Here is a 13,107-nt window from a genome sequence, read left to right as displayed (position 1 = left end):
ATCTCTGAAAGATATGCGAGGCCATGACAAAGTTTATCCTACAGCATTACACACAGAAAATCCTAAAACCATTTTTTTCTTTAAAAAATGTTTAGGGGTACTCTTATTTTGACTCAAGAAAATCACCACTTTATAGTTCAAATTAGGAAAAATAAATACAGTAAATAGACAAAAGTACAAAGATTCACAAAATGTTTAGGAGTATGTGTACCCATGCATCCCCCCCCCCAGAAAAAAGCACTGGCTAAAACCCTGAAGACTTGTAATGATTATTTCGCTATTGCAGCAGAGGGGTGGAAAACAATTTTCAAGGCAGCCACATTCAATTGCAGGAAATATTGTGGGGCCACATGCCAGCAGCAAGCAGAGAGACAGATACAAAAGTGGGTGATGCACTGGATGTGCCTTGTTACCTTGTACATTAGACTACTTTTGAACCACACAAAGCCCACAAACCTCTCTACATCAGGGAACGCAAGAGACATTGTCATAGCCTGTAAGCAACACCTGCTGAAATTCCCTCTACTATATAACTATTAAATATGCACAAGAACCCCCGCTTTTTTCTTGCATCTGGTTTCGCCCCCCGGCAAATCTCCTTTTAACAGCCATGCACCGCACTAGTTAACTCAACAGGTGCACGTCAGCAAAAAGCTGCGGTTTTGATTTCTTTTCGCCACGATGCTGCTGCTGTCCCTTTAGCCTGCCGGCGTGGGTGGGGAAAACCTCACACTTTTCCTAATGCCCTCCACACACGCCCCTACGCGAATCACCCCTTGCAGAGAGAAAGATATTCCTGCGGAACATTCCTTGCATTTCTGCTCGTCACGCTGCTGCAAAAGGCATGGGGTGGGGTTATATGTCTTATATGACATGGGGTTAGATGTCTGCGTGTGAGAGAGAGAGACGCCTCAGGCTACCGGAAAATGTTGAGCAATAATCGTGGCGGGAGGTCGCGGGGAGGCCGCCCAAACGCCCACGGGCTGGACCGTGCTGTGAAAATCACACCCGGGCGACCTTGGAGGCAAAACCCAACGCGTCCCGGGCGTCTCCAAAGGCGGCCCATCCCATGCGCACTGCGCGCGCCGCGCCGCCCACCTCCCCACCCCTCCTTGCGCCGGGAAGCCAATGGGCGCGGGGGATGCTGGCGCCGGGGAGGCGGCCGGGTTGCTACAGCAGCGGCCACACTCGCGGCGGCGGCGGGGAGCTGGAGCCTTGAAGGGGCGGCGGCGCCATGGAAGAGCTGGACGGTAAGGGAGGGATGCGAGGAGAAGGCCCGGGGAGGAGGCCTTCTCCGCTGAGGAAAAGGCTGCAGCCGCCGCGCCGCGCGCGCGAGAGAGAGGAGGGCCGAGCCTTTGTGTGTTTCTCCGGAGCTGGGAAGAAGGGAGGTGCCGGAGGGAGGCAAGAAATGGTGGCCTCCTCCGGGAAGGCGACGGGAGAAGGTCCTTCGCCGACCCCCGAGAATGGGCCGGGAAGGTGGGCGCAAGCCGCCTGCGTAAAGCGCCCCCGCCTCGCCTTTCCCCCCCTTGGCCGTTTGGTGCGCTGCTGCTGCTGCTCCTCCCTTGCCCAGCCCTTCCTTTCCCTCTTTGCAGAACTCGTCGCCAAGGGGCAAGGCCAGTGCCAGATTTACGTCTAATGCTAAACAAGCTATAGTTTAGGGCCCCGGGGCCTCCCAAAAAATTAAAGGGGGGAAAAACCCTGGATGTACATTTCAAAAATAGAAGATAAAAAAGACATAAAATAAAACCTACATCAACAGTGTTTTGTGTTGTGTGTGGACCTATTGGGTCTCCATAAATGACCATATAGCATATATTCAACACAAAAAACAGCGGCAATTTGTTGACAAAGGACAGCTGGACATGTAAAGGGTCCCATTACCTTCAGTAGCTTAGGGCCTCATCAAACCTAAATCTGGTCCTGGGCAAGATCTGCTCCTCAGAGAGGGAGGAAGGCAGGGATGGGCTTGTTATTCTATGAAGCAAGGCTGACTTGAAGGGTCCAGTGGGTGGTTAGTCCCAGGCAGGCCGCTCTTAGGTTCTCAGGCATTTGCTTGGCAGGCTGCTGAAGCCAATAATAATAATAATAACAACAGCAGCAGCAACAGCAATGTCCCCCCCCAAAAAAAAATGTTTAGGGGTACTCTCATTTTCCTACTCATATTGAAATACTGCCCCTCAATGAAGCCAAACTTAGATTCACAAAATGTTTAGGGGTGTGCGTCCCCCCAGAAAAAAAATCACTGAACAACTGTAATAATATAAAAGAGCGACAGCAACAATGACTCTTCCTATCTAAAACTGACAAGTTTTAAGGTCCGAGCTTCTCAGTGTTATCTTCCTTACTGCATAACTGTTTTGTTGAATCTTGTTTCTTTGAAGGTGGGGGTGATGAGGTCTTTACATGCTTTTTTAAAAAATCAATGCAAGACAAGAGGGAGAGGGAAGGGTGCTTTCAGGAGCATTGGGAGGGACTGCTTGTGGCATGGAACGCATCACATGGAGGATATTGGCACAGGAAACTTGAGAGAACCATTTTTAATGCAGGTATATACTCTAGCACCCGGTGCAAGTTTTATATTTCTGTGGCAGCAGTGGGAAATGCAAGAGCGGAAGCCGGGTGGGTGGAAAGATGATTTCAGTGCCATTTGTGTGGAAAGGCCTAAAACCTTTTAGACTGGGGATGAGTCCTTTGCTGGCTTAGCATATCTCCCCCGTGGTGAAGTAGTGTTTGGCTGAGTTCTCTTGGCATGCCCATGTTTTCTCATTCCTGAGCAATGACCTTGTATGGCTAGTTTTGGCTGTGCAAGCTGAGCATTCATTGCTTTCCTAAGCCTTTAATATATCGTTTGTTTTAAAATGTTACATGTATAGTAGTTCCCTCTACTTAGCTACTCAGCATTCTTGTCACATTTAGCCAACAATATACTCATTTATTTTTGCTGTGGACAGCTGACATTCTGAGGGTGATGACAGCATTATTTTGGGCGGTTTGACATCTGTTTTATTTATTTATTTATTTCACAATTCTAACAAAGAAATTCTTATTGAAGAAATGTTTTTCTGACATTTATAATCTTTCACACTTACATGCACTGTGGAAGAGGAGGTGATAGGTTTTACTAAGAAAAACATTCAGATAACTAGAACTAAACAATCTGACCTCAGTAAAGAATTGAAAATGGTAGCCCTTTAGGACAATTTCCCATTTGGACTGCATTCCTCTGCTTAAATCCCATTAAAACTGATGCTCACTGAAAGATTCTAGTTATTGTCTTGAAGTTACTTGCAGGAGCACTTATGCATCTTAATGTCTGAAAACATGAGAGGAGGATTTTTGTATATGCCTACTTCTTGTTAAAGACAAGATGTTCCAGAATTCTTGGCTTATGCAGGTCTTCATTTGACATTTAGGGTGTGTACACTGCTGCATGCAGGTTCTGCTTGCAAACATCCCATAGACATTTGGTTAGCCAATTGGAAGACAGAGTCCTGGGTTATACGGGTCTTTGGCCTGAACCAGCAGGTGATTCTTTTGTTCTTACAATTAAAAAACCAATATTCGTAGTAAGAATAGTTGCATGGGACCAATTACTTCTCTTGTTTTTGTTCCCATGCAACTATTCTTAGCTAAAGTTGTGCTTCAGGTTAAGAACAGTTTCAGGTTAGAACAGACCTCCAGAATGAATTAAGTTCTTAACCCAAGGTACCACTGTATAGGGTAACTCAAACACTATTTTAAAGACTTCTTTTCCCTCTGCCAGCAGCAACCCTTTGACTGAACAGAGTTTGGATCTGGTGTAACTTTACACCAGCTGAATTTACACCGGCTTCTTGTGTAGAGGATTGCTACCTAAGCCCAACACAACATTACTAAACGCTAATCAGATTACCATAGTTAAAACAGTTTAGATGTACAACTAAGGCAATAGTTGCAGACCTAACATGATAAAATCAAATAACTTAAGCCATGCAAATCACAGCACATTTTGTAGTAGCATAACAAATGGTCTCCTACATTACCTACTTTCACTCTAGTGGCCTCTATTGATGTGGTAAAAGGGAGCAAAAGAGTGGCACAGCCTCTTCAGGGGCATTGAAACCGTGGCCTCTCTAGTGGGGGATAGTTTTCTCTTTCGTGTGGAAGAATGAAGTACTGCTATTATTAGAAATTTTAGTTGTTTCACGTATTCTAGGCATATGTGTACATACCCTTCAGAAAGGGAAATGTTTTGGCATTTTCAAACAATCCCCTACATCTTTTCAGGGCTGTCGCTCAGCTAAAAAAAAATAATTGTAGGTTAATTGTGAGTTTTCATCCTTTCAATTCTACTGAAATATAAAACTCAATGAAACAATGATTCCAAATAAAAATACTTCCTTTCTTTTTTTTGTTTATTAAATTTGTCAGTTCTTTTATAGTGCTCAGGAAATCCAAAGGGACTTACAGTTGAGCAGACAGACAATAAATGTCACATAGATACATTAAAACCAAGAGGAAAAAGAAATACATTTAAAAAAATCCCATCCACTTCGAAAATGCCACAAATATTTAAAAGCCAAAGGCCTGGTTATAGAGGGAGGTTTTTGCCTGGGGCCTAAAGGTAAATAATTATGCTGCCAGGTGAGCCTTCCGGGGGAGAATATTCTACAAATGGGGAGCAACCCTCTGGACCTCTCGTGGAGGGGGCACACAAAAGAGGGCCTCAGATGATGATCACGGTCTGGGTTGATTCATAAGGGGAGAGGCAGCCCTTCAAGTATTGCACCCCTGAGCCTTTTGAGTCTTTATATGTAAAAACCAGAACTTTGAATTGGGCCCACAAACTAATTGGCAGCCAGTGCAAGTCAGACTCAGACTGGTGTTATATGTTCAGGAAACCTCTCATCCATCCTATCTATGCCTCAGTCTAACCTGGATTGAGCTTCAGTTTATTGGCTCTCCAGTCCATTACTGAGGCAAGAACGATCCAGCAGATCTACTGCTACACCAGCAGATTTAAAGAAGACGTGTGCCATCAGTATAATGCTGACAAAGTACTCCAAAACTCAGTGGTTTCATGTATCACCCTCTAGAAACGACCATCCAAGTAGGACTGGAACCACCGCAAAGCAGTGGCGACCCCTCCTAACTCAGACAGCCACTCCAGAAGGATAACATGGCTGAGGTCAAGGAGCATTAACGGGCACAATTCCCCTGTCTTCCAACAGAGGTCATACAGGGTGACCAAAGCAGTTTCTGTGTCAAAACCAGGCCTAAATCCCAAAGGAAATGCATCTAGAAAATCAGTTTCCTCTTTACTGCAGTTCCACCACATATGGTAGAGATCTCCTTCTACCTCTCCACATTTCCAACATTTCTTGTTTTTCATTCTGTACATCTTTGCCAGTTTTACCGGCGTGAGGTACCACCTGTAAATCATCTGGTCAGATGGTCATCTGGTCTTGGCTTTTAGGTGATGTATGCATCTTTTGCAGCAACACCACCTTAACAGAGACCTTTCCTCCAGCATAAGAGAGAGAGAAAAGCCTGATTATATTTGATGATTCCTGCCCCCGTGGCTAAGATGAATATATTATGTGTACCGTATTTTTTGCTCCATTGGACACGCCCGACCATAGGGCGCATCTAGTTTTTAGAGGAGGAAAACAAGGAAAAAATATTCTGAATCAAATGTTGTATAAACTACTGTATTTAATAAACAACCGGTATATCAGAATCACATTACAGCCATGTAAAGTGAACAGCAGTCAACAATGGCATTAAGAACCATCATCACTGTCATTAACAAATGAAGAGAGACTTTAAGGTTTGAGTACTCTTCTAGTCTTCTGTGAACCCCAAGAACTCATCACTGCTAAAGTCAGAATTTATGAAGCTCAGTTGCTCACAGTCATTGACATCACTTTCTTCGCTATCTTCATGTAAAATACCATCTTCGTATCCATCCAAAGCATTGCTAATGCCACATTTTTTCCTCTCAATCCTCTTCCTTCCCTCTCTCAGCGAACAGCCTGCCAGCTGCTCACAAACATTCCCTTTACTTGAATTACAGTCAAGAAACAGCCAAGCAGAGCTTCTCAGCGGCAGGCTTGGGAGGCTTTCCTTTTCCCCACTTTTTTCTCCCCCCCCCCAAGCAGAACAGTCCCCTTTTCCAGCCTCCTCCTCTCCATCCCTTTCACCCAAACTCCTCAGGTGATGTCTACAATTTCTCCCCTTCACTGCTCCCTCTCCTTTGCCCTCTACCATGACTCTCCACTCACGGCAACCTATGGTACCTCATCTCCCTTCACCCAGCTTCTTGGTTCCCCTCCTCTCCGTCCTCTTACTCCCCTCTCTCAGTGAACAGCCTGCCCGCTGCTCCAAACCTTGAGGGGAAGGGCAGGCTGCTGGCAGAGCAGCACCCCCACCCCCATTCAGCAGCCCTGGAGCGTGGGGCATGGGCGCACAGCCTGCCCACTGCTCCAAACCTTGAGGGGAAGGGCAGGCTGCTGGCAGAGCAGCACCCCCAACCCCATTCAGCAGCCCTGGAGCATAGGGCATGGGCGCACAGCCCTCCCCTTGCTCCAAAACTTCCCGGGGCTGCAGGCGGCTCCACCACCACTACCAAAGACCAGTCCAAGAGTGTGCCGCACTCCGGCAATTTGGCTCCAGGGACCACACATTCGCTCCATAGGATGCACAGGCATTTCCCCTTACTTTTTAAGAGTAAAAAAGTGCGTCCAATGGTGCGAAAAATACGGTATATGTGTAAATCAGGGAAGTCGTCTTAATGAGTCAAAATACTCATGATTTAATGAAACACTGCATTCCTATCTCTTTAAGAACGTTAATGTAAAACTTCAGTTTATTGCTGCCACAACTACATTGCTCAAGTTTAGCTAAGGGTGTCCACTGACAGGGAGGCCATAAATAGTCCTTTGCTTCACATTGTCGATAAGCACATTTTTGTAGCAATATACTTTTAAGATTTCTGTAGTGGGTTGTTGCAGAAAACTGAGGATTGAAGTGTGCAGCTACAATAAAGGGTGGCCAAGTGTCTGCTTTGCATGTAGAAAGTCCAAAATTCATTATCCAGGTAGGGGTGGGAATGTTTCCTCTTTGAAACCCCAGATAGTTGCTGCTAGTGCAAACAGTTCTGAGCTATATGGTCCAATGACCTGATTGAAGATAAGGCAGCTATGTTTCTGTTCCTGTTGCAATAAAGTAAGTTATTGCAAGATTTGCATGGAGCTGTATTGGAGAGGTGGACGTAGTGATGTTAGCATTGTGGCTTCATTACAGGCTCCCAGAACGCTTTGTTGCACTGATATAAAGTGGTGTGTGCACACTCCATTGTTATCCTTGCCACCTATACTAGTCAGTTTTAAATACAGACCACACGTCATTATACAGAAAAGTGTCAGCAGCATGACTAACCACATCACACCTCAATGCACTTAAACACAGGTTAAGAGAAGGGCATGAGAAAGGACAGGGGCAACACTTGGAAAGTAAAGCCACATGGTTCTGTCACACCAGAGCATTGGCTGCTACCCTGCAGTACAGTGGTACCTCGGGTTAGGTACTTAATTCGTTCTGGAGGTCCGTTCTTAACCTGAAACTGTTCTTAACCTGAAGCACCACTTTAGCTAATGGGGCCTCCTGCTGCTGCTGCTGCTGCGCCGCTACTGCACGATTTCTGTTCTCATCCTGAAGCAAAAGTTCTTAACCTGAGGTAATATTTCTGGGTTAGCAGAGTCTGTAACCTGAAGCGTATGTAACCCGAGGTACCACTGTAGTAGTAATAACACTACCCTGGCAGTAGATAATAAGACATCTAACAGCAAATCCAACAAGTAATAGTTGGCAATAGCAAGCTACAAGGGGCATCATACAGGAGTTGTATCTTGGCAATCTTCTAGGAGTACAGCTCAGTATTCTACAATGAGCTTCTCACAGATGCCCACCTTTGCTCTTTCTTGACTTGGTTGCTCATACACATGATGACCTGTGCTTCAGTGATTCACTCTTAGAGGTTGAGCTTCTTTGCCAGAGTTACGCTGCTTAAAAAAATATTCAGACAACTAAAACACTCAGGCCACACATGTGCTGGCTATTCAGCCAAAATGTGATAGGAAAGACTGGGACATGAGAAAAGGAGACCTAGTAACATTGGACAAAATGGGATGGCGTGGACAGGAAGCAGGCGGCCCAGTAAGTGCTTTAAAAGACAAAGTACTTAATCTGTAGTGATGAATATAGTTGTTCTGGCTAGTCTAGCGTTGACTGCTCTGACTGATGGAGCATGGATCTTCTGCTTCATATTGTGCCCTAGAAAATTATTCACAAGTAGCTAATGTTAGAGAAGGGATTCTGCTATTCCTCAGTCTTTCAGCCTTTATTGACCATTGTCTGCGAATCTAGGATTAGAGAACAGTCTTAAGTACTTTTCCTTAAAAAAATGGTGCTGAAGTTTTCTGGGAATGAAATTATAATAGGCTATTTATGGAATGTGTCAAATTTTTTAGTTTTAAAAAAACTTGTGGGACTTGCCAGCTGGATAACACTTAGGTTGCAAACTCAAGCAGGGCCTCTTGATAACTAGAAATACAACTAATCTTAAAAAGATGGTAGCACAACAGAAGAAAATTTAATCCTGTTGAAGAAATGCAGGTAATTGGACTAGTGCTTTCTGCAGTAATCCGTTAAGCAGTTTTGCCATAGATCATTACTGTTTTAATGATTTATCTCATTTTATTTTTCTCCTTAGAGACTTGCTACTCTGTAGGGTATTCATGTGTGTTGAAATATAAAGCTTATCTTAATATGAGATTTGTGCAGATTCTTGGTGTTGATTCTATGAAGAGCTTATTAGGCATATTGCTTCAAACTTTTTTTTTTAAAAAAAATGCCAGTTCTTTAATATATGTCTATGTAGAATGGACTAATTAACCATGGGGAATTAAACACTGGGTGGTAAGGTCTTGTACAGTCATACCTAATGTTATGGATGCTTCAGGTTACGCATTTTCAGGCCGCGGACCATGGGAAACCCGGAAGTACCGGAACGGGTTCCTTCCGGGTTTTGCCGCATGGGCAGAAGTGCTAAATCGCGCTATGCGCAGAAACGCCAAATCACACAGACGCGGTGCTTCAGGATGTGACTGCTGCGGGTTGCAGACATGCCTCCGTTACGGATTATGTCTGCAACCTGAAGTTCCACTATAAAGGTTTCCTCAATGACCCTCCCCTTTTATTTACATCAGTGTTCATTGGAGTAAGATGACTAAAACTGATTTATCAGGGTAGCTGATAAGTCATTGCAGTGTGTGAGAAAGCAAAAATAATATGAGGAATTTATGGCACAAAATGGTGATCAAAGCAGGTTATACACAATATATATTATGTTTTAAAATTAACAAAGCAACTTTCCATCAAGAACATGGTACCCAATGGCCTCTAGGCATTGTTGGGTGGAATCTACACACATATAAAAAACGCTGTGAAAATGCTTTTTAAAAAAAACATTTTGAAAAATATATTGAATTTGCCTTGGCTTACCATCGCCATCTAGTGTCACATTTGTGTATTGCACTTTACAACACACTTAAAATCTTTTATTTGCGGCTGTATGGCTGAGTCCCTGAACTACAGTTCCCATGAGCCCTAACCATTGGCCATGCTGGGAGTGGTAATCCAAGAGCAGATGCAGGGCATCATGTGGTCCAGACTAGATGTCTCCACTTGATGCAACCAGGTGCAAAGAACAGGGCTTCTTTCATGTGTTTTTTATCTATTCGACTGTATTTGTGTTCTATTTAATTATAAATAAAATCTCCAAGCTCTTTATTTTTAATAATTCTGTAAAAGAAGAAATTGTAGTAAGTACAAATTGTTATTCAGGGGCAATAGAAAATGCATCTCTTTGCTCCAGTGTTCAAAACTCTCATTGTTCTAGGAGCATTTTGCGACTGGGAATTTCATTAGCGCAAGCAGTTTCTGAGCTCTGGCCGCAGTGCTGCGCCTAAGATTTCAGATTAAAACTGGAATGGAAGGAAAGGAGGACCTTTTTTCTGCTTCCCAGCTACTCTCTGAAGACTGGAGAAGAGACCCTCTTAATAATTTTAGGGGGTTGGGCAGAGGAAGGAGTAGAGCATGTGAAAAATGAACATAATATTTTAGCTGCAGTTCATTTATTTTCAGCTTTGTATTGTTATTAAAAAAGCACGCCTAGACATTCCGTTGTTGCGCCCATAACCTATGTTTAAGGTGCCATTTAGCTCCTAGCTTGCATATCTCATTTTTTAACACTGCTTTGCTCAATTGTGAAAGTTAAATAAAAATACATTCTGCATAATTATGAAAGTTACAATACCACTGTACTTCTTTTTTCTGTCTGGTTTTCCTTGCTATCTAGGTCACTACTGTACTTGTTAAATGTCACAGTCTTTTAAGGATGTTATGGAATTGGCCTGGTTTTTTTAAAAGTGACCATCTATTCAAAGCTTTCTCAGTTTCTGACCTTCAACTTTGTCTTCTAGTACATTGCATCTCCAGTCTTTATTTATTTAACATATTTTTACCTTGTCTTTTGAACTTATTTAGCATACAACAACTACATTCAGAGCAAACTACAGCAGGGAACACAGAACCACTAACCAGCATTTTTCTGAAGTGTTGAATTGGAGTCCAATCCATATACTTATTGTAATTGGTATGCATGCTTGACATATACATGAATACAGTACTTTCCCCCCCTAAAAAATGTTTAGGTGTACTCTCATTCTGTCTGAGACTCAGGAAACGAGGCTGCCATTGGGGGTAGCAATGGGACTGACAATTCTCTGTGCTAGAGAAGAAACTTAAAATTTTAAATTTTTTAGTTTCTTCTCCCATTAGATTCACAAAATGTTTAGGGGTATGCGTACCCCTATGCCCCCTCCCCCCGAAAAAATCACTGCATGAATATATCTGAAAGGTATGTAAAGATGATAAATAAAGATGCAGGATTGAATGGCAATAGAATATTTATCATTATCCATTCCAAACAGTTTCCTTCATTATATACACAAAGGAAAGATGAGTTCCCATTAATTATATTTTCGATTACTGATAGCTGAGTCAGGAAGTGTCAGCACATATTTATTGAAAAACGCCCATGAAATCAGTACAAGGAAGCCAGCTTCCAAGTACTGATCTTTGTGTCATTCTTTGTATATTCTTTTCCAGGACTTCTTTGAGAGGTGAATTGCTTCATGTTGTAGAGACAAATATCAGCAAATGCCTTGAAGCTTACATGCATAATTAAATACCACTGATAGTTAGGGAATAGGGCCAGTGATATCTTTTCTTTCATTGATCTTGTATAGACTCACAAGCGCACGCAGTAGCAAGATTGCTGCCATTGATCCGCTACCCATGATAATCGGTTGAGCTGTTTGTAGACACACTCTCTTACTGTTACGCTGCCTCTGCAAGGCTAGATGTTGTTCCATACCTGATACATCAGTCTTGTGCGTAGTTATTATCATTTTGGTTGTGTAAGTGATGGCACTTGAATAAATGTATCAGAATTATAATATAGGGTGTTATATGATGATGATGATGATAAGTGGTGCTTTGCTATGTGAAGCAAAGGTGGATTAACAGCACTGGTGGTCTGCTGCTGTATGCAGATTGAATGTGAAGTCAAATTTCTTTGCTATTATATCTGATAATAAAGGCCTGTGAGACTTCCTGGTATGGCCAACCAGAGTCAAACCTAACCTCCATGCCCCCTTTTTCTTGGTTAAGTCTCTCAATGAAAACTTGCAGGATGTTGGATCTTACTGAATGTGTAATCCAGCCTTGTAAATAAACTCACAAAAGTTACTAGATGCAAATAATAATAATAATAATAATAATAATAATAAATAAATAAAAATACTAGAGACTCCTGCAGCACCGTGCTGTAATTCTATGCTGGGTGCAGAAGTAGAGGGTTTCCCTCCTCTGAAGCCAGCTTTTATTTCTGTGCAGGGTGTAGAGGGAGGATGCATGCAGTTCCAGGTTGTCTGTGCCTCCCAGGAAAGTGCTTAAATATAAAGTGTCATCAAGCCAACTTCAGCAGAGGATACTTTTTAAATAAAGAAGCTTATTCAAGCTTGCAAAAGTTATGGCATGAAATCTGTCTTGGCAATTTAGGACGTGGCCTTATACTGAGTCATACCATTAGTCCCTCTAAATAATAATAATAATAATAAACCTGTATTGTCACTACACCAGCTGTGTGCAGTGAAATTAAATGAGCCTCCCTCTCCCCCCACATACACTCAGTCTTGTTCATGCTCTGTGTGCTTGTCAGAAGTCAATTACACCATTTTTTTCCCATTCAACAGCCCAACAGCCCACGGATAAAAACTGTTCTTTAACCTGTTGGTGGGACTGACTATACTTCTGTATCTCCTGCCCAAAGGTAGAAGATTAAAGAAGTGCTGGCCAGGTGTGAGGCGTCCCTAAGAATTTTCCTCGTTCTCCTGAGCTGAGTATTATCTGCTACACTGACTGGCAGCAACTCTCCAGGGTTTTAGACCATCGTGGCTGTGCGTCCTAGAAGACCTGCTCCCTGCCCTGCAGGCCTTTTCCCACGTGGTCTGGGAGGGCAGGGCCTTGACTGACTCCAGCTACAAAAGCTGAGTCTGGTGAACGGACTATTGGGCTGCGGCATTATTTAGCATGTTTTGTTGGGTGGAGGTTGTTGCTGTTGTTGCTGCTGTTAATTTGTTGTATCTTGCAGTTGTATCTTATGTGAAAATTATTCAGTTTGGTTGTATACTTTTCAGTGTTTATTTATTGTTTATGGCGACTTCGTTGCACCTGTAGTTTTATGTACAGTGGTACCTCGGGTTACATACGCTTCAGGTTACAGACACTTCAGGTTACAGACTCCGCTAACCCAGAAATAGTACCTCAAGTTAAGAACTTTGCTTCAGGATGAGAACAGAAATCATGCGGCAGCGGCGTGGCGGCAGCAGGAGGCCCCATAAGCTAAAGTGGTGCTTCAGGTTAAGAACAGTTTCAGGTTGAGAACAGACCTCCAGAACGAATTAAGTTCTTAACCAAGGTACCACTGTATGTTGTGAGCCA

At 43.1% G+C, this 13,107-nt stretch overlaps 1 protein-coding gene across 1 annotated transcript in view; it reads left to right on the top strand.

Annotated features, from left to right (window-relative positions):
* The first annotated feature begins 1,095 nt into the window (after window positions 1-1,095).
* The window catches only part of ZC2HC1A (zinc finger C2HC-type containing 1A), a 31,637-nt gene continuing 19,625 nt past the window's right edge, over window positions 1,096-13,107 (top strand). The window contains exon 1 of the mRNA XM_081013591.1: window positions 1,096-1,250. Coding sequence (XP_080869717.1) covers window positions 1,235-1,250 — 16 coding nt within the window. The 5' untranslated portion in view covers window positions 1,096-1,234. The remainder of the gene's footprint in view (window positions 1,251-13,107) is intronic.

The sequence above is a fragment of the Podarcis pityusensis genome (assembly GCF_964106645.2).
Source record: "Podarcis pityusensis genome assembly, chromosome: 7".
Taxonomy (NCBI): Eukaryota; Metazoa; Chordata; class Lepidosauria; order Squamata; family Lacertidae; genus Podarcis; species Podarcis pityusensis.
Note: the sequence above shows the minus strand (reverse complement) of the source record. Positions and strands in the feature narration are given on the sequence as shown.